This window comes from Protopterus annectens, chromosome 13.part0, assembly GCF_019279795.1.
Source record: "Protopterus annectens isolate FY-2018-M chromosome 13.part0, PAN1.0, whole genome shotgun sequence".
NCBI classification, from domain to species: Eukaryota; Metazoa; Chordata; order Ceratodontiformes; family Protopteridae; genus Protopterus; species Protopterus annectens.
In genome coordinates this window covers 96,492,720-96,513,247 of record NC_056747.1, presented here as the reverse complement: position 1 = coordinate 96,513,247, position 20,528 = coordinate 96,492,720, and the positions used below count along the sequence as shown (strand labels likewise).

The 20,528-nt window shown below is 40.9% G+C and overlaps 1 protein-coding gene across 2 annotated transcripts in view; it reads left to right on the top strand.

Moving 5' to 3' along the window:
- Positions 1-20,528, top strand: part of ANO8 (anoctamin 8) — a 751,060-nt gene that overhangs the window by 254,408 nt on the left and 476,124 nt on the right. For both annotated transcript variants that reach the window (XM_044090660.1, XM_044090659.1), the window contains exon 2: positions 13,411-13,521. In XM_044090660.1, the coding sequence (XP_043946595.1) occupies positions 13,411-13,521 (111 nt within the window). The remainder of the gene's footprint in view (positions 1-13,410; positions 13,522-20,528) is intronic.

Sequence of the window (20,528 nt, the reverse complement as noted above, 5' to 3'; positions counted from 1 at the left end):
GAATTCTAGGCTAACTGTCCTGGAGGGCCACTTTAAGCCTAGCCAATAACCCTAGATCAGAATCACACCCTGTACCTTGTGCCCGTAAGCCGAAGACTTTAACCATTATGTCAAGCCCTATGTCTAGAAAATAAACCACCACAGAGGGGAATTAAACACTGCATTAGCACGGTAAGTTACTTGTACAGTACAGCAGGAATTTTGAAAAAAAAAAAAAATAATGGGAGGACAAAGGTATATCAGGGAGAGATTTTAAATGCTGCTCTTATTAATTCGGAAAGCTGCTAGAATACTAGCTTTTGCATTAGCATACATTTTTTGAAAAGATATGAAATCTAAAACTCAAATATTTGTCATTATTTAATGATTTCAGTCTTTAATAATTTGCCAGAAAACCACACATTTTATGAGAAACAGGTCAAAGATATGAGGCAAATATCTGGGCATTCTGTGAAATTCTGAATCATTGAGAGACATAATTATAGGTGGGCTGCAAAGATTCCAGATGCTGTTACCCTGCAACTGGGGTCTAGTGTTTGTTGTTCTCTGTCTTCTTCCCCACCTTGCCTGAAATATTAAGGCAAGTGTTTCCATGAATGGTTACACATGGACACATTTCTATACCTGGTGACCTCAAAAAAGGCCCTCCTTTCTATCTGCCACTTGCTAACTATTCTCCCTGGCAACCCCACTGGTGTGACTTTATCCATCCTGCCTAGAAAAAGAAGTATGGACTTCAGCTTATCTTTCCTGCTCCCCATCACAGTTTTCTTCCTAGTACCCAAGTTATTAAATGACCCTTGTCACAGCAGCACAGTTCTGCCGCCATGCCATCAGTTAGGTAGGCATCTTGTCAGTAGCATTAGATTTATGAACAGATTTAATTTACCTTTGCACATTAAATTAGTCTTTCCTTCCTGTCATTGTTCCCGCTTCTGAATATGGTATCAAGGTTAGCATTCACAATGATTCACCAATGAGGATAGGTACAAAAGGGCCAGAAATGGATGCTCCACAGTAAAATGATTATTCCCCTGCAAATCAGTAGACACAAAACAGTGTAACTGTTTATTTTTCTAGCCATCCTGCTAAGCATATAATCCAATAACATGCCATGAGAGATTTCAAAAGCTGTTGGCCCATTAGTTTCACTCAGAAAGCATCCATCTCCCAGCATTATGCATTCTGGGTAACCACTCCTACAACGGGACATTACTCTCTTCTTTTGGATGCCTTCTGTCCTTACATATTTGGCAGTATAGTCAGTGCCTTTTATGGCATCCATTTCCTCCATACAGTAAGTATTTGGCAGGAAGACCAATGCATTTTATGGCATCCCTTTCTTTCTGACAGTCCTGTTCATTTCTTGCTTCTTCAGCTTCCCCCCAGACCTCCCCAACCATCACGCTCCTACTGACACATTCATCCGTCTCCCTCTCCCCATCAAGCTCCTACTGACACTTTCATCCCTGTCCCTCTCCCCATCAAGCTCCTACTGACACATTCATCCCTGTCCCTCTCCCCATCAAGCTCCTACTGACACATTCATCCCTGTCCCTCTCCCCATCAAGCTCCTACTGACACATTCATCCGTGTCCCTCTCCCCATCAAGCTCCTACTGACACATTCATCCCTGTCCCTCTCCCCATCAAGCTCCTACTGACACATTCATCCCTGTCCCTCTCCCCATCAAGCTCCTACTGACACATTCATCCCTGTCCCTCTCCCCATCAAGCTCCTACTGACACATTCATCCCTGTTCCTCTCCCCGTCAAGCTCCTACTGACACATTCATCCATGTCCCTTTCCCCATCAAGCTCCTACTGACACATTCATCCCTGTCTCTCTCCCCATCAAGCTCCTACTGACACATTCATCCCTGTCCCTCTCCCCATCAAGCTCCTACTGAGACATTCATCTGTGTCCCTCTCCCCATCAAGTTCCTACTGACACATTCATCCCTGTCCCTCTCCCCATCAAGCTCCTACTGACACATTCATCCCTGTCCCTCTCCCCATCAAGCTACTCCACAGAGCAGTCTTTCTATGTTTTTATTTTTTTAATTACTCTATATAGTAAACAAATATTATCTGCCTTAAGCCTATTTGGTTCCTGCCTAGTATAGAATTCATCTTTTGGAAAATGAAAGTTTAAAATAAGGGTGAATGTAAACTAATTAATTGGAATCTACATATATTTCCTGTGATTCTTAAAGTCTGAATTCTGAACGGCTGATTATAGGATCATAGGAAGTTACTAGGCTATTGGCCCTAAGGCCCTTACAAGCCTAGCCAAGAATTTAGCCCATATTCCAACAAATCAGCACCTTACACCACTGTCCAGCAGGGACACACATGGAATCCCAGGGGTGTATTTTCTGCTCCCCATCCAGTTATCCAGGTTGCTCTTAAAAAGGGTTAATGAGGTACTCTGCTTGACATGGAGAGGGAGTCTGTTCCACAAAAGGGGGAGTCTCTGGGACACAAATCTGTCTCGCCAACAAGTCCTATTGATGTCACAGACCAGGTGACTATGATATTAGAATGTCAAAAATTTAAAGACAAAGTGCTGTAAGAGTAATTATTCCACTTAAATTGCCTTAACTGGCAAAATGCTGTGTCACAATTAGTAAAGCTGCATGCAGACAGCAGTGCACGCAACCTGTTTCAGTATAAACACCATAAATCCAGAAGCACCTTCTGATCAGTTTTGTTTTGCTGATAACCTGCTCTTGGTATACAGCTCACAGCTTGTCACCTAGTAAGGTGAACAGCAACTCCTCTATTTGGCCGAAGAGTGTAACATGTATGCAGTAGCCACTGCATGTATGTGTCATGTACAGGGGTGGGGCAGCGGGAGGTGGACATGCATCATGAATCTTGTGTGAGACGGTCATTACTAAACTTGGATATTACCCTCTGAGGCACTGATGCTGTAATCTGGTGAGGATGAATATGTTAGTAAACAAAAGAAAATGCCCTTGAGGGGGACAGGTAATCATATAAATATACATTTTTTTAACTAAAGAATGTATTAAAATGATTGATTATAGAATTAAAAGGACCAATAGCACATCTATTGATTTCCCACATTCCTGTCTATGCCAAAAACTATAGAGAAATCAAGGAATACACTTAAGGCTGCTCACTATTTTACGGGCATAACATGAGTGTTTTCATCCTGTAATTGTCATATCTTAATGTGAACTAACGATCTGACACTATTTCATTCCTTTACGTAGCTCTTCAGTGACAGATACAAATCCGATTATTCTGGGATGCCTTTCTCTTAACACTTTTTTTAAAAAAAAACTTACCTTGTTTTTCTAAAATACATAGTGTGTTTTGTCTTAACATGATCAATGAAAGCTGAAATGTTATGCTGGCTTATACTTTGTGTCCTGTTATATCATGTTTAAACTGTTTTGTCTCAGTACCAGGAATTAATGCCCTGCAGACATTGCACTCCTTAGATACTTTACTTATGACATCACTTTCCTGTAACTGTGATATCCCCACCTGTTGCCATAGAGATGATTAATTATTAAGATGATATAGCTGGACAATTATATAATCTTAACTAAACCATAGGGGATTATGCTACCATTGTAATCTCCACAGCTTTATATAAACACCGGCATCATGTACGTTAAAACGGCAGGTATAACAATGACTCATATGCTGTGAGTTTCACAAGAAGCATTTTTTTTAAATGTATTTACATTATCTGATATCTGCTTTATCTCATTCGGGGTTATATGGTAGCTGAAACCTGTTATGGCAGACAGTGGATATAAGGCAAAACATTGGTCCTGGGCAGGATTCCAGTCCATTACAGGACACACACACACACACACACACACACACACACACACACACACACACACACACACACACAATCATACTGTACGCGCACCTACAAGCAATTTGCAGGATCATAGTCAGTATGACTTTAGGATGTGGGAGGAAACCAGAGACCAGGGCAAAACAACATGACAACACAGGAAGTGCATGTATAGTGACAAAATCTATCCCAGCAGGGAAATGAGACACAGAAACAATATTTGTGAGGCAGCAATGCCAACCACTAAATCACTGTGCTTCCCTTAATGAAAAACAAATTATAGTAACACAAGACAGCAGTGGTTCACAAGAGACCCCCAGAGATTGTACACAGTCAGCATAAGAAGTCGTTTAACTGATTCCCTTACCTGTGATCAGTTCATGAGCTTTAACTCCCCAGACACCACAGGTTATAGTCATATTTTATTGTAAGGCTTAACATAGATTAACTTGCACTGCAAGACTGCAGTTTGTGTGAGACCACTGTGTGCCACTTTTGGGACATTTCACTGTTCTGTCACTGTTTTGTGAGTGTAGTATGCTATATGTAAGTTTAGTGAGGGGAAAGGGGATTGATGCATCTGTCCTGCAAACGTATTTATTACCACCTGTGCATTCTCAATCATTTGTTTGTTTGTTTTGAACAATGTTGCCTTGCCTATTCAAAGGGCAGCCATTTAACTATTTTGTAATTTGGTGGAAGGTATGAGCATGATCTTTACAAGCTGTCTTCAGCCAGGCCGGACACATGAAACACTGGCCAGTCCTACAAACAGAGAAGTCTAAGGACAGTTATCAAACAGGTTACCTCTGGTATGACACCATGTTGTGCAATGTGCATTACTATCTGACACACAAATGCAGAAAACATAAAATTCTGCATAGGCAGATGTTCTTCGTGTTTCACTGTTGCAGTTATCACATTTGGGTTATCCCTGCCAGGGTAGCCCTTGGCCAGCCTGAATACCAGAGATTTAGTATTTCTGCATCGGTTGCTGTCACTTCAGGACTGACGTCAGGTCATCAGCAGTATAAAGTAAGGCAGCCGATGCCATTACAACAGTCTTTCTTGCCCTGGAGCCTGAAGTAGAAGCAGTTCGCACGAGCGCCTGTTGGCCACTACCTGAGTTTTCATCTTCCAAATTGAAGTTGAAGTCTTCTAAAGTTAAGTACCCTTTTGGGGATTCTTTTTTCTTGCACTAACCGATGTCAGAAAAAGTTAATAATTGTCTCGCCCTTGGAAAGCAAATACCACACCGAGACTTCCATTCTTACTGCATCACTTACTTAGGCCCAGACCACAATGTCCCCAATTGTTGTTTCTATGTTTTATTCAATGCCAGAACTATCCACTGTCAGGCCCTTATTGTAGCCAGATATTTTTGCTTACAGTCCTTGAATGCCGATATGGCTTTGATAAAAATTCGACAACAGAGCTACGGAAAAAACATAAATATAAAGACAGAGACAGACCGCACAGGTCCAAACCTACTGATGATGCTCCCGTTAAGCTAGTCGTCAGTTCTCCGGTCCTCAGTGAGATGCTTTCGCAGCCCCTGATGCCCACTTCTGTGGATTCACAGGCTGCTACTGAGACCCTTTCAGAGTCTGGTATGCCGCAAAACTCTTCTTTGACTAAGGAACCTGCGGTCTTCTCTACCTTGGATGGGTCCGGAGCCGCTGAGCAGGCACCGGCTTCAGAGAAAGTCCTTCACACTACTGATTCTTGACAAGAAACGATGTCTTCTTTCATGACTACCATTCTTTCAAAAACGACTGAGTTTCTAAGGCCCAGGGTATGATCCACACACAAGAAACCGACGACCCACTCTCAGGTGCCTACTTCCTTGCCTCAGTCTCAAATGCTTAAAATGGCAGAAGACCTTATCATGCTGATCACGGGAAGCCAAGCTACCCCCTCCAAAATGAAAAGAGATCTGTCCCCTCTAGTTTTCTCTGAACAAGAGTCAGAAGAATCTGATGCATCTGAATATGAAGACATGCAACCCCTCTCTACTTATGAGGATTCTGATGCAGAGAATTCCATTCCTTCAGCCTCTCTCCCAGAGGATTTTTCCTTTGGAGAAACCCTGCATACCTTAAGGGAGCATTTCCAATGTGTGAGTCAAGACTACCCTCAGTCTAAAAAGAGACTCAAGGAATTCCTAGGTCTTCCACAGCACAGACCCTTGGCCATCCCCTCAGTCCTGGATGTTGTGGAGGATATTTTCCTGGACCTGACACCCTCCTTTCTGCACCCAGGAAAACAAGACAGGTACTACAGAGTCCCTGACTCACACATATTTCTTTTTAAAAATCCTACTGCTGACCATAAGGTAATTTCTCAAGGGCCTAAAGGAATTACAGCAACCTCTGCTAAGAATCCCACCCCCTCAGATAGGGATTCCCGAGCACTGGACATTTGGGGTAAAAAAGTATGCACCTCAGCTACTCTTGCTATCAGGGCACTACATTGTCAGTTTCATATGCTGAAATTTCAGCAACATACCCTGGAACTCCTTAAACAAAAAATGCCTTCCTTGCCTGCTTGGGCAGAATCAAAAGAATTACAAGAGTTAATGCATTCTTCAAGTCAAGTAACTAAACACACCTTGCACTGTGGTTTTGATGCCCTAGAAGCTTCTTGCAGGGCAGCAGTCACTGGATCTGTAATTAGAAGGCATGCATGGCTTAAGGAACAGCCCCTGCCAGACCATGTCAAACCTAAATTGTTGGATGCCCCCTTGCACAAAGATAACTTATTTGGCACTAAGGCAGAAGAGGTCTTAAAAAAGATGGAAGAAAAAGCAAAATCTATGCAAACAGTTAAGGATTTCTTGCAGGTCCAGCCACCTAGGTTCAGCAGGCATTGTCCCACCAAACACTGGTCCTTTCCTGCTCCCAGTAAGCCAGTCCAGCCTAAACCCCGGGGAACCAGACCCCCACCCCCAGACAGCAGCCACAGGGAATGCAGAGATCTAAGCAGTGGACTACCTCCACTTCAAAACCAGGGAGTTATAAGCCACCCCCTTATGGTAAGAACTCACAATGACTCACCTCCCCCACCCCCTACCTTTGCCCACCTTCTCTTACCCCTAGGAGAAAAACTCTCCTTTCATGAAAGCACCTGGGCCACCATTACCAATGACCACTGGGTTCTGAACATAGTGTCTCAGGGATACAAATTTTCCTTCCACACCCTTCCAACCCCAAAAGGGTTCCCAGATCTACCACCAAACCAGTGGGCATAGGTTCAAAAACAAATCCTTTCCCTGCTCTCTATGAGGGCAGTAGAGCACATTCCTGCAGGACACATAGGCAGAGGTTTCTACTCCAAACTTTTTCTGGTGCCCAGAAAGAGGGCACCTGGTGCCCCATCCTTGATCTATCCATTCTAAACACCTTCCTGGTGATCCCAAAATTCAAAATGCTCACCTTCCAACAGCTGCTTCCCATGCGGTCCAAGGACACTTGGGTAGCCACCCTAGATCTAAAAGAGGCCTACCTCCACATTCCTATCAGGGAATCATGTAGGAAATAGCTCCGTTACAGGGCAGGATCTCAACACTTACAGTTCTCTGCACTTCTCTTTGGCTTATCTACTGCTCCCAGAGTTTTCACAAAATGTCTGCCTCCGGCTGTTGCCTTTTGCAGACAAAGAAATATTCAGATTTACCCATACTTAGATGACTGCCTTATTCAGGCAGACAGCCAGGAAAAGCTACTCAAACACCTGGCCTTTGTAGAGACACTACTAACCTCCCTAGGGTACACAATCAATGAAAAGAAATCCAAATGGGTGCCCACCCAAAGGATTATCTTCCTGGAAGCAAGCCTGGACGCAGCATCCCAGATAGCATACCTTACACCAGACAAACAAATTTTCCTGACAGCCTTCTTCTCTCAACTCATCACCAAGCCCCAGCTGTCTGCAAGGAAGATCCTGCAAGCTGTGGTGTTCATGGCATCTTGCATACTACTCATTCCCTATACCAGACTGCATATGAGGAAACTTCAGTGGTACCTTAAAAGCCTTTGGTGTCAACACTCTCAAGACCTAGTAACTCTTCTACCTATAATTCCTTGTGTCAGGAAAGATTTTCTTTGGTGGGCAACAGCATGTTTCCACAACAAGGGACTGCCTTTCTCACCACCCCCAGCCACACAGACCATCACCACAGATGCATCAGACTATGCTTGGGGTGCACACCAGGATGGCAGGTGTATACAGGGCCAATGGAGCCCACAGCAAATCCCTCTGCACATCAATCAAAAAGAGATGATGGCTGTGCAGCATGCCTTGATAGCCTTCATGCGCCTTCTCTCTCTCCAGGGGCTCTCCTGATCACAACAGCAACACCACTGTGATGTGGTATATCAACAAGCAGGGAGGGACTCACTCCTACCCTCTCTGCAGGCTGGCCATGACCCTTTGGCACACAGACTCTGCCATGCAACTACACCTGTTAGCACAATTCCTATCAGGCTCTCACAACTATCTGGCAGACCAATTAAGCAGAAATCTTCTGGACCCACATGAGTGGCAGCTCAACAGAAGAACCTTCACCTTAATAACTCAGAAATGATGAACACTGAAGGTCAACATCTTTGCATCCCACACCAACCATCAGCGCAGCAAATTCTGCACTAGGGAGCATCACTGCATGGCTTGGAAAGTGGATGCCCTGTCCTTCCCCTAGGTCAATCTATCGGTCTATGCCTTTCCTCCACTACCTCTCATCCCCAGGGTACTTCCCAAAATAAAGGAGGAAAAACCAAGGACCATTCTTATAGCTCCAGACTGGCCCCACCAGCACTGGTACTCCTTGCTGCGCAGCCTGTCCCCACTGCCCCCATGGCATCTTCCTCAGATTCCAAACCTCCTGACCCAGAGGGAAGGGGAAGTCATACATCCCCAATTGCAGACACTCATTTTGGCAGCTTGGCTTATTCCCTAACCCCTAACCAATCTGTCAATCTCAGTAAACAGGTTCTAGATGTTATCCACGAGGCCAGATGCCCTAGCACCAGAAAGTCTTATGCTGACTAATGGAAAAGGTTCTGCACCTGGATCCAGGCTAAGGGAGCCAATACAGCACAGTCCTCCCTCCCTCTCATCCTGGATTACTTAGCTGACCTACTACACAGTGGCCTCTCTTTCTCCTCTATAAAAATTCATGCCTCTGCTATTTCTGCTAATTTTCCCACTGAGCAGCCCCTTTTCTTACACCCCTTGATCAAACAGTTCTTAAAAGGAGCCAGCAACTTGAGGCCACCAGAAGGGCACCAACCCCAGCTTGGGACCTTAACTTTGTACTGGGAAATCCCACCCTGCCCCCTTTAGAACCAGCTCCTTCTGCAGAGTTAAAATTTCTCTCCTGGAAAACAGCATTCCTTCTGGTCATCACTTCAGCCAGAAGAGTCTCTGAGCTACAAGTGCTCATGACTGTGGAACCCTTCATCATCTTCCATGCTGATAGAGTATCCCTCAGCACTAACCCATCCTTCATGCCCAAGGTGGTTTCCAGTGTGGCTCTCAACCAGTCCATTCATTTGCCCACCTTTTTTCCTAATCCACAAAACAAGGGGGAAAGGATTCTCCACTCTCTAGATGTACACAGACAGCTCAGATTCTATCTAGACAGGACTAAATCCTTCAGAAAGTCTGGTCAATTGCTGGTTAACTTTGTTACAGGGATAGAAGGCAAAGCCATCTCCAAACAAACCATCTCCAAATAAATAGCACACTGCATCCACATCTGCTACAAACAACATGAAAAGCCTCCCCCCAAGAGGGTCAGGACACACTCCACCAGAGCAGCCTCCACCTCTGCAGCTTTCCTCAGAGGAGTCCCCACCAGGGACATCCTGAAGGCTGCCACCTGGACATCTATTCACACTTTTACCAAGCATTATCACCTGCCACTCCTCCAAGTCCAGGGCAGGGTTTGCCTCTGCAGTCTTGCAAGGCATCCTAGCCAGCCCATAGTTTCCTTGACTGCCTCCACCCATTTCCTCAGCTTTGGAAATCAACCCAGATGTGATGACTGCAACAGTGAAACATGAAGAACATAGTACAGTTGTGTACACTTAACATAAATGTAGATGTTCGAGTGTATTCACTGTTGCAGTCTTGGTTTCAGTCCTTCCATCCCTCTTTATTCCCTTTCCTTACAAGGGACATATTGGCATTTATTTTCCACTGATGAGGTTCTTCCACCAGAACCTAGCTTCCTACTTGGGGGCTCCCGACAGGTTAGGGCAATAAAAACTGATGTAATGGCATCAGCTGCCTTACTTTATACTATTGATGACCTGACGTCAGTCCTGAAGCGACAGCAACCGACACAGAAATACTAAGTCTCTGGTATTCAGGCCAGCTGAGGGCTACCCTGGCAGGGATAACCCAAATGTGATGACTGCAACAGTGAATACACTAGAACATCTACATTTATGGTAAGTGTACACAACTGTACTTTCCAAACAGCAGCATTGAATTCTGCAAACTTTTGACCAGATGTAGAAGCAGTAACTTTTGCACTTCTACTGAAGTGCACTTTAACAAACCATTACTAAATACATATATAAATGATCAGGCAATCTACTGATCCAAAGTGAATAGATTTCAAACATAGTCTTGGATAAAATACAATTATTTATGAACTGTTGGAGTAAACTACAAATGTACAATGCAAACAGATGGCTTACAGAGAATAATTAATTTTAAAACATTCAATATTTGCATTCATTTTTGCAGTATCAGTATATTTATAGACTAGCCTGTATGTGATGTAAAAGGAACAAGTTCTCTCAAAATTAGTATTCTAGATTTGAGCACATTGCCACTGTGGTCAGAAAGTCCTTCTATGTGGCACATCTAATTACTAAGGGATTTACATCCAGGAAGAAAGAGGTCATTGTCTCCCTCTACTCTTCCCTCATTAGGCCAATCATGGGGTACAATGCCCCATTTGGCATGTACCTCACTAGACACCTACAACAACTGGAGAGGCCACAAAAATACCTCACAAAGAGGATCTTAGGCCTAAAACACTTGTCCCATATGGACAGACTCAAAAAAAATCCAACTATTCTCTGTCTCATATTGCCTACTTAGACACAATCTCTGCTTCCATGTCTGACCCAGCTCTGTTAGAAATGCTTCATCTAAAGAAATTCCAATCCCTACGCACTACATGCTCAAGAGACCTCAACCTCATTACCACAATCAACAGAACAAGCTAGAGGGACAGGTTCATAACCCAGAGACTGCACATGCGACTTCCCATACATGTCAAACAGAGCGCCTAACTGGCCCTCTTCAAGAGAAATCTTGATGAGTGGATGGGAAATAGAAAATTCACCCTGGGGATCACTCCAGTGGCTCTACTCAACAGAGGCACTTGGAACTAAGGTTGGGTGGCACGATGCCAGGGTAACCCTATGGGCTAGGCTTGTAAAGGCTCCAGGGCCATTAGCCTAGTACACACCTATGAACCTATGTTTATAAAGCTTGCTAACATTTATAAACTTCAGTAACATATATGACAATACTACAAGCCAGGTGAAGTTAGAGGAATAATCTAAAGAAAAACACATTGTTCTGTGTTTGTTAGAATCTATAGAACTTGTTTGCAGAACTATTTGAAACTACAAGGAGGAGAGTAAAGATCCACATTCTTGGTCCAGTTACTGAAAAGGAGTCTCACTGGAGTGGAGTTTATTTTGCGGTTTTCTGAAGATAAAAGCATTTAGGAGATTTTGATGTGAAGCGATAATGGTATAAACCATGAGAGAGTTTACTGGCAAGGTAAGTATAAGCATTATTACATTCTGAGGAGTTCAACAGGGTCAAAACAAACAGATCTACAGATTCTTTGACTAAGTGCTATTTGACCTTTTCCAGCACCAACTGATGTGTTTTTATGTGGTAACAATGTAACAGATCTAAATATTCAATGAGATTCTATTTTTTTGGAGGATAAGGCGATATTTGGTAGAATATTTTACTTGAGCCAATGGTATGTCTGCCTTCATTAATTCAGACCCTAAAGCATGCTGGTAGAAGTATGGCAGTAAAAAAGTGCAAAATAGTCACACTGGGCTGTGAAGTAAGAATTCCCCTTTTTCAATGATTTGACATATATCTGCTCCCTTTTCTGCTATAGGTCAATATGATGGTTTGTAATTTAGCGAGTCACAAAACTTTCAGAATGAGCCTTCCGTGACAGTCACCCAAGATCCTCAGTATGCATGCAGATAAACAGTTCTAGAATGCCATCACATGACAGGGAGTAGTATGCGAAGAAGGGATCCCTTCTATTCATTAAACAGGGTTTCAGTGAAACTGGAATCATCAAGTCTGTTTTGTCGATTGCCCATTTTGTTCACAACTTTATTATTTGCAAGTGTAATGTCTGAGACAATGGCAGCAGGGAAGTTTCTCTTTACCTCCATTGTGTGTTATATCAGAGTAAGTACGGTTAGAGATGCAGATCAGAGGAACTTTCTTGCAAAATTGTTGAGTTTTGTATTTTATCGATTGTGGTTCAAAGTTCAGTAGTTTACTTACACTAGATTGTGTTCCAATGCGTTTTGTTGATCATGAGACATGCACACATGACAAAATACCTCAGTAAAAGACCTCCTGTATGGAGGATGATGTTATTGTGTCCCAGGTGTAGAAACATGGCACTAGTACATCAGAATACAGACAGTCTGGTGGTTTACCACAAGGTGATGAAGTCTGCCAGCTACTATTTCTAGGTTTGATTCCCTCAGTCTCCATTTTCCTCTTCTTTGACTTGTAGTAAGTCACTTAACCAATTATTACTCTCAGGTCACTTTTGAAAATAGGCAGTTGTTCTAGGGGGGGGCATCAGTTTAACGAATAAATTAAATAAGAATTTGGATGCCGGGCACGAGCTACATATCATGTGACAATCACGCAAGCACACCTCCAGATTAGAGACTGCCCTCAAACATAGGCAAGTGTTTGTTTCTGGGCTTACAAGGTGCACAAAATGGAGGAATAGAAGAAATGAGAACAAATTTCCTTCATTAATCATTCTAGATGAGGAGGGTCCTGGAATTCACAGACTAGCGAGCAGATTAAAAGGAATACACAAAAGAAATTCACTAAAGAGGTAAACATGATAACTTAATTAGCCTACTGTAAATGCTACTTATCAATTTTGTTAAAGCTAAAGTCTTTACTGTACAGTGTTACTCTGATATATAATATTCTGTAAAGTACATTCTATCTCTGTTCAGTTTTATTTCATACGCTGGCTGTGCAGCCTCCATTTACTGACATTTAAAGCAGACGTGAAACAGGTGGTCTGGTGTCAGTAGTGGGGGTGCTTTACGAAATGCAGGTATGCAGTTCTTCAGATACAGACACCACCCCCACCCTGTCTTGCTAATCCTCTGTAGTCCCCTTCAGGCAGTGTTACAGTCAAGTTTCATATGTCACTCTCTGTTTGCTATTTTTGTATCATCTAACACCCTCCTGTGTTCTCCATTTTTAAAATCTCTCTCTCTCTTTCTCTCTCCTCTGTCCCTCCAGATAAACTGTTCGGAAAGAAGTTACTGCAGGACAGCCGGTATATCATGTCACACAAATCATGGATGAAGACGGTCCCCACAGAAAACTGTGATGTTCTGATGACTTTTGCAGGTACTAAACACAAATGTTTTTGTTCTGTATTTCTGAAAGAAATCTGAGTTTGGGCCCAGCTGATCTTTTCAGGCACTTGCTGTATCAGTGTATATTTAGTAATCTTTCTCTGTGTGTAGCCTAAAAGGCTGAAATTTTGCAGTACCTAAACAAGATACCAATATTTGTAAGAAGAAAAAGTATCCCAACTACCTTTTCTTTCTGGTTGATAGTGCAGTGCATGAGCTGATGAAGTATCTGTGTGTAACAGGGAAATGGATATTATAATGGAGGAAAGAAGCAACAGTGTTCCACTGGCCAGATTCACAGAGGGAAGAAAATCTCCAGCCGATTAGCTGATTAGAAACCCTGAGCTGTTGTGAAATTATTCAGGCATTCTGTTCTGACTGTAAAATCAGAGGTTTAGCTCACTGGAGACCTACAAGGGTCAAAAAAATCCAGACAAATTATCTTAAGCTAGAATGTTTAAGGTTATGTTAGTTCTGAATATGATAACAGTTTTGGTTTATTTCTTTACATGGGAAAACATGTGTACTCTTTATGTCAGGGCAGTATATTTTCAGCTACAGATAAACTCTTTCATGTATGAAGGTAGAGTATTGAGGGGTACTCATTACAATCAAAAGCCTGCAGAGCTGAGGAAAAGGGATTTCAAATGATGCAGTAATCATATTATATTTTAAGGTAACTGGCAGTATGAACTAATTACATTAATTTTGCAAGTATTGAGTTACTTGTAAGGAATCTGTATATGACTTCTAGATTAGATTTTTAAATATCTGATGGCTTTGTCTTGTTAATAGTCTTAATCCAAATAACTCATGGACATAAGAGTTCCTTCTGTACAGTTGTATTTTGCATGTCAGTGCATAGTTCTTTTAGCACACGGAAGAGGCAAGCAGGCATATTCACTCCCCCTAGATCAGACTTTTAAAATATGTGATCGTTTGTCTTGAAGATGGCAACAATGTTGACATTCAGCTGTCGCCTTTGTCTTTTTCACTCGTCTAGCATTACATCTGATGTTATTTTATACAACTTAGGTATTGTGATATTTCTGTTCTGAATGCACACAACAGTGGCAGAAGATCATGAAGAGACTGCTCTCTGAAATTAGTGCTTTTGTGTAGGAGGCAAGTAAGCAAGCACCTTCAGTCCAGCCAGTGAGGTATATCCATCCATCCAATGCTGTCAAATTGCATCCGACTCCGGTGCTGATCTCATGAATAGCCAGTGTCACCCATACTTTAGTAGGCTAGTAAGGAACTGAAGTTGATTGCCAGGCCTTTCTCCATATAATACACACATGCACATGCCTATAAACAATTCAGAGTTGCCAGTCCACCTACTTCTTGTCATTTGGAAGTGGTAGGAAACCAGAGTACCCAGAAAAAAGCAGCTGGATAATGGAAGGACATGCACTCTCAGCACAGAAGATAACACAGCTAAGGACTGATTTGGAGAACCTCTTATTGTAAGGGGACAATGCTGTTTACAATGCCGCTGCATTGCCCATGAGGACTATACCTCATATTTATATATATATGTTTGAGATACAGTGCTTGAATTTTTCAAATTCCAGTACTTGTTTGAGAAGAAGAAATTACTTCCCTACCTAACCATGGAAGAAAAAATGTGCAGTCTTGAGTCCCAAATGCACAAGAATTCAAAAAAAACAAACAAATGTTGATAAAGCAAAATAAATGATATAATAGGTAATTATTATGTTTGCAGTAGTGGCTAGGTGTAAGGTTTGTCCTCATTTTTATACATCTCTATAGACAAACTGCGAGCGTTTATTTGCTCTCAGTGCTGTTAGGACTTAGAAGGAACAAATCAGAAGTACCGTAGATGAGTTCTTAGTAAATCAAAAGTGTAATGGAAGGAAAGAAATGAACTAGCTACATAACCTAGAGTGTTTGGAAGAAAAGTATCTCTCATGCATGAAGAGGAGCTGTAATATGGAGTTTGTAGTTTTAGACACCTAGTTAATATAAGTTTCAGCCACTGGGGATCTGTTAACTGACTGCTCGTATAGGAGTAGCAGTGTCTGCCAATAGATGGGAAATGATTCACTGCATGATTCTCTTTGTGTTCTCATAGTAATATTTTTGGTGACACACTTATGATGTGCACAATTATTCATGTTGCTGGTGCATGTATGCAGGCTTCTGATGGAGCATACTGGGGACTGATTAAAGAATTAGAAAGGCATGATGGATTCATGTCTTTCTATTGCATTACAGGCAAAAGTATGAACCTCAGTTTTTACACTTTACTCAAGGTCCCCAACTTTAACTTCAAAAGAAGCTAAGATTTATTTTAGCTACAGTCTTAAAAATATATTTTGGAACTGTTTAAATGTAACTGTTTAAACCAATATCAGAATACCACTATACATATGATGCACAAAGAAACAGTAAAATATTTAGTTGAGCACTGCCAATAAAATGGCACTCAGCATTCTGCCAGATTCTTTTATACAAATTCCAGTACTGACTCAGACATTGTACAAATGCCATATGCTACAATTATTCCCTGCTGTGGTAAAACCAGGTTCCTACTGATAAAACATCCTTAATGTTTTGTTTTGCACTGACGTATCCTAAACGATTGGTTATTTATCTCAGCTAACAGGGCTTGCTTGGGAAAAACCTTTTATTTATTTAGTAAACAAATCATTAAATAGTAGTCCATACACTGTAGAAATTATGTTTGGATACCACGGACCTTAGCGGGAGCAATTATTCCAATATTCTCTTTACATTAGACCTTCCAGCTTCTCTGTTGACAACCATAGTTAAAACAACTCGTGGTAATAAAAGTTCCTTCTGTGTAGTTTTGCTTTATATGCCAGTGCATGGTTCTTTTAGTATGTGCATTGCTTCCTGCTGTTTACAGTTTTTACAAATGTTCTATACAGTAAATGTTGCCTCTTCATTTAAGTCCCTGCAACCTATACAATTGTAACTCTTTTCAGTCATCTTGAGTCATGCCCGTAGGGGAGCCTTTCATGTAGTTGTCTTCCTTTCTCTTCTTCTGTCTAAACATTGTTTTACATTGTTGCTCTTTGCTTTTCTGTCAGCCGCAAAATATAAATGCATACACAATGCATAAAAAGTTTTTTTTCCCTCATTGGACTTGTTTAAATTGTATCTGTACTTTTCTTATTTTAGCATTTTCCTTGAATCAGAATAATGAATAAATGTAATAATTTTTATAACATTCTAAATGGTAGTTTGCATTGATATTACAGTTAGTCCTTACAGGTTATTTATTTAGTACATTCTTCTGCAATAAACATCCATTACTGATTACTTTTAAAAGTAACTTAGCCAGCTCTAACAGAGTGCTAAGCCAACATATAAACCATGGGGTAGCAGAGTGCGATATCACCTGCGTTTAGACTTACCTGAGGAGTGTAGTACCTGGATAATACCTCAATGCTGATAAAAGAAAGGTTTTTTTCTTAAGAGATGTGGCTCTAATAGGTATTGCCCTGCGATGCAGTTATATTGATGCTGTACAGTATCGTGATTATTCTTAATAGTAATAGCTCACCAATATTCCCCAGCATTGAGTTAGCAGTTCATCCCAAAGTGAAATTATTCCTCTGCAACTTTGTTCACTTACTACTACAGATCTTTTGTTATTATGTAAATACAAATGGGTTAAACTTTGACAAGAGGCAGATTTGCAAAATAACAAAGTGTTACAGTGTGTGCGTGTGTGTGTGTGTGTGTGTGTGTGTGTGTGTGTGTGTGTGTGTGTGTGTGTGTGTGTGTGTGTGTGTGTGTGTGTGTGTGTGTGTGTGTGTGTGTGTGTGTGTGTGTGTCCAGGCTACAGCCTGCCGTTAACAAATTTATATTTTTATTCACATCAATAGCACTGCGGACATGGACTGCTGTAAAATGCAGTGGCTTGCCAGAGAATTTATACTGTGATGAAATAACATTACAAGTTACAGCTAATCCAAAGGCACTCTGTTAATGAATTATTATAATTCTGTTTGTAGTGCTACATTGCACATCAGTCTGTATATTTCTAAATCTGTACCACTTATTTGCCCTGATACCCTCTGAATGTTCTGTGACAGAGATTATATTACAGTAAGTCAGGGGTGAGTAGTGTGGGACGGTGATGCCTACTCTAATCCAGTAAGAAGACACCTGAGTCTGATGAAGCCCTTTCCTTATATTGAACCAGGTCTAGTTCTGACTAACCAAAGTGCATTGTTTAGGTTAGGTAGCTTGCCAACAGACAGATGTTCTATAAGGGTAGCATATCATGCTCTTTTGGTCATTTTCTTTTCTTTTAACTCTTTAAAGAGAAAAAAAGGTACTTACGTATTATCGCAACCAGATTTTCGCGATTGCGAAATTCGCATACTGGAATAAAAACAAGTGCAAAAAACAACGTACGGTGTTATTTTACATCCTTACTAATAAAGAATAGCCTTAGATTACATTCAGGAAGAAAAACAATTATACAAATCTTCCTGTTTTGCGTGCATTACATACGCACGCTTCAATTCTCGCATACTGTTAAAAGTTGTTCTGCACCTTTTCTTTTATGAAAGAAAACACATGAACTAATGTTGGTTTAACTGCATGAATTTTATTCTCATGCAGTGAAATACATTTACTGAACCATTCTGGCCATATTTCCACACATGTTTAATTTCAACAGAACTAGCAGCACTTTTACAAACACTTGTTGCTGATAATAAGAACGTGATTCCTTACATCCACCAGTTCTTGCATTTTGAGCGTTACATAAAAAACGACTATTTTTGTACCAGTCGGATTTTAAATTTAAACAGTGAAGAAGGAAAATGTTCAATTGATTCCCCCAAAACACACAAAACACACACACACACACACACACACACACACACACACACACACACACACACACACACACACACACACACACACACAGACACACATGCTAACTATAACGGAGTCCCCAAACGGATGCGAGCCATAAATTATTTGCTACTTTTTCCTGTGATACTGCAGCAAACATGAAATAGTGCATCACAGAAGTAAAAACTTAAAATTGCCTGTAAAAATCAATCTGATGAATGAAATTAAACTTGACTACTGGCCATGGACATTCAGACGGCATGCTCCAGATTGTTCCCTTGCCTGCGCTTGTAATCAGGAAGGCAGGATCTGTCATGCAATGTAGCAGTGTGGAGTTCGCCGGCAAAATGAGACACGGCAGGCAGGACTCGAGAAATTGGCAGTTATTCCTCTCCCTGCCTAACCCCGTATGTGCCACACTATTACTTACTTGCTAACACTAGTTTCCAGCTTAATAAACCTGTTTTGTCAGTAACATTACGAATTTCGCAACCTGTGAAAATCTGGTTGCGATAATACGCAAGTACCGAAAAAAAATATCAGGTATTTTAATAAACTCTTTTTGTGTGACTATGTGGTTTAGATTTATTTGCAATGCTTCATGCTGAGAGAAGACAGTAACTACAAAAAAAAAAAAAAAAGTATAGAGTGCCGTCATTTCTCCTGTCTACAGGCCTTCAGTCTTCTTTTTGTAATAAAAACTGGATCCCAAAAATCAAAAAGCCTAATTTTTCAGACCACTAAACTACAACTTCACATTAAAATGAAAGTCTTGTAAAGAGTGGAGACTTACTCTACAACCACAATTACTGCCTTTTTGTGTCATTTTACAGTGATTTGCAGCCTTTGCCCATGTCCTGCAACATAAAACAGAATCACAGAATTTGACAGTTGATTAGGGCAGTTTCTTGCCACCATGCATGTTAATTAGTTTATTTATTAACATTTGTTGACCGGGAAAGTCCATTGGGTCAGAGACCCATTTTTAGTGGAGGCCTGAGGAGAAAAGCTCCACAAGCATTACAGAGAATGACAATGTTTAAAATACACTTAAAAGTATTACAGATATAACAGCCAGAAAACATATTACAATTTACATTTCTTATGATTTACATTAAATTGAACTAGAAAAATCCTTACAATAAGTTGTAACGTTACATCAACAGAAAAAGCATGGACTATGAAACAGTACTTTCTTTGGTAAGATTATAGTATCCTGTATAGTAGGAATACAGTAGTTAATGTGAAGACTGGGTTTTGCAAAGTTTCGTCATCTTAGTATTTGGTGAAACGTACTGTTTAAGGTGGTTTGCTCCTGAGGCAGGTGCAGGATGAATTGTTTAGATAATGTGTTTTTAGACCTACTTTAAAAGTTTTTGGGTGGTCAATTTGAGTTATTTCGGATGGAAGGTTATTTCATAGTGTGGCTATGGTATGGGAGAACAGACATTGTCCTGCTCTTTTGTTGGGTTTATCTACAGTAAGCATCAGTTTACAGAAAGATCGTAGTGTTTTTGCAGGGATGTATGTTTGTAGGATTGAGTTGAGGGCAGGGCAGTCAGTCGGTTTAGAAATTAGTTTGTAGGCTAAGGTTAGTTGGGTGTATTGTAGATGGTAACTAAGCTAGTGATCATATTAAAACAGTTTTTTTTTTGTTTTTCCATCCTGCGATAAGAATTACTCTATGTTTACCATATTTCAACATTATAGTGGGTAATGTTTTAACTCCTATATTTCCTGAGGAAGTGTTTTCTAAAAATTACTGCTCTTTCTGTGAAATATTGCTTTCAAATGTGTGCAATGAGCTATTCACTTTGCATCTTTAGACTTTGTCCACTTATTCTCATGTATCCTTTTTCTCTGCTGTTATGGTTTAACCTACTCTCAACAAAGTAAAACTCCCTGAAAATGCAACACAGCAAGTTGCAATGGACAAAAAAGTCAAGTCACTGATTTGCAAGTGCATCCAAGTTAAACTGTACAAAAGACAACAAAAAAAAATACATGGTGCTTGCAAATTTTGAGAAGACGCAAATGTAAAACAGATGAAAACAGCTAAGAAAACAAAGCATGTGTAATGGCAAAACATGCCAAAAACTGGGAAATGTCTTAATTAAGAAACCAAGAAAATTGTAAAAT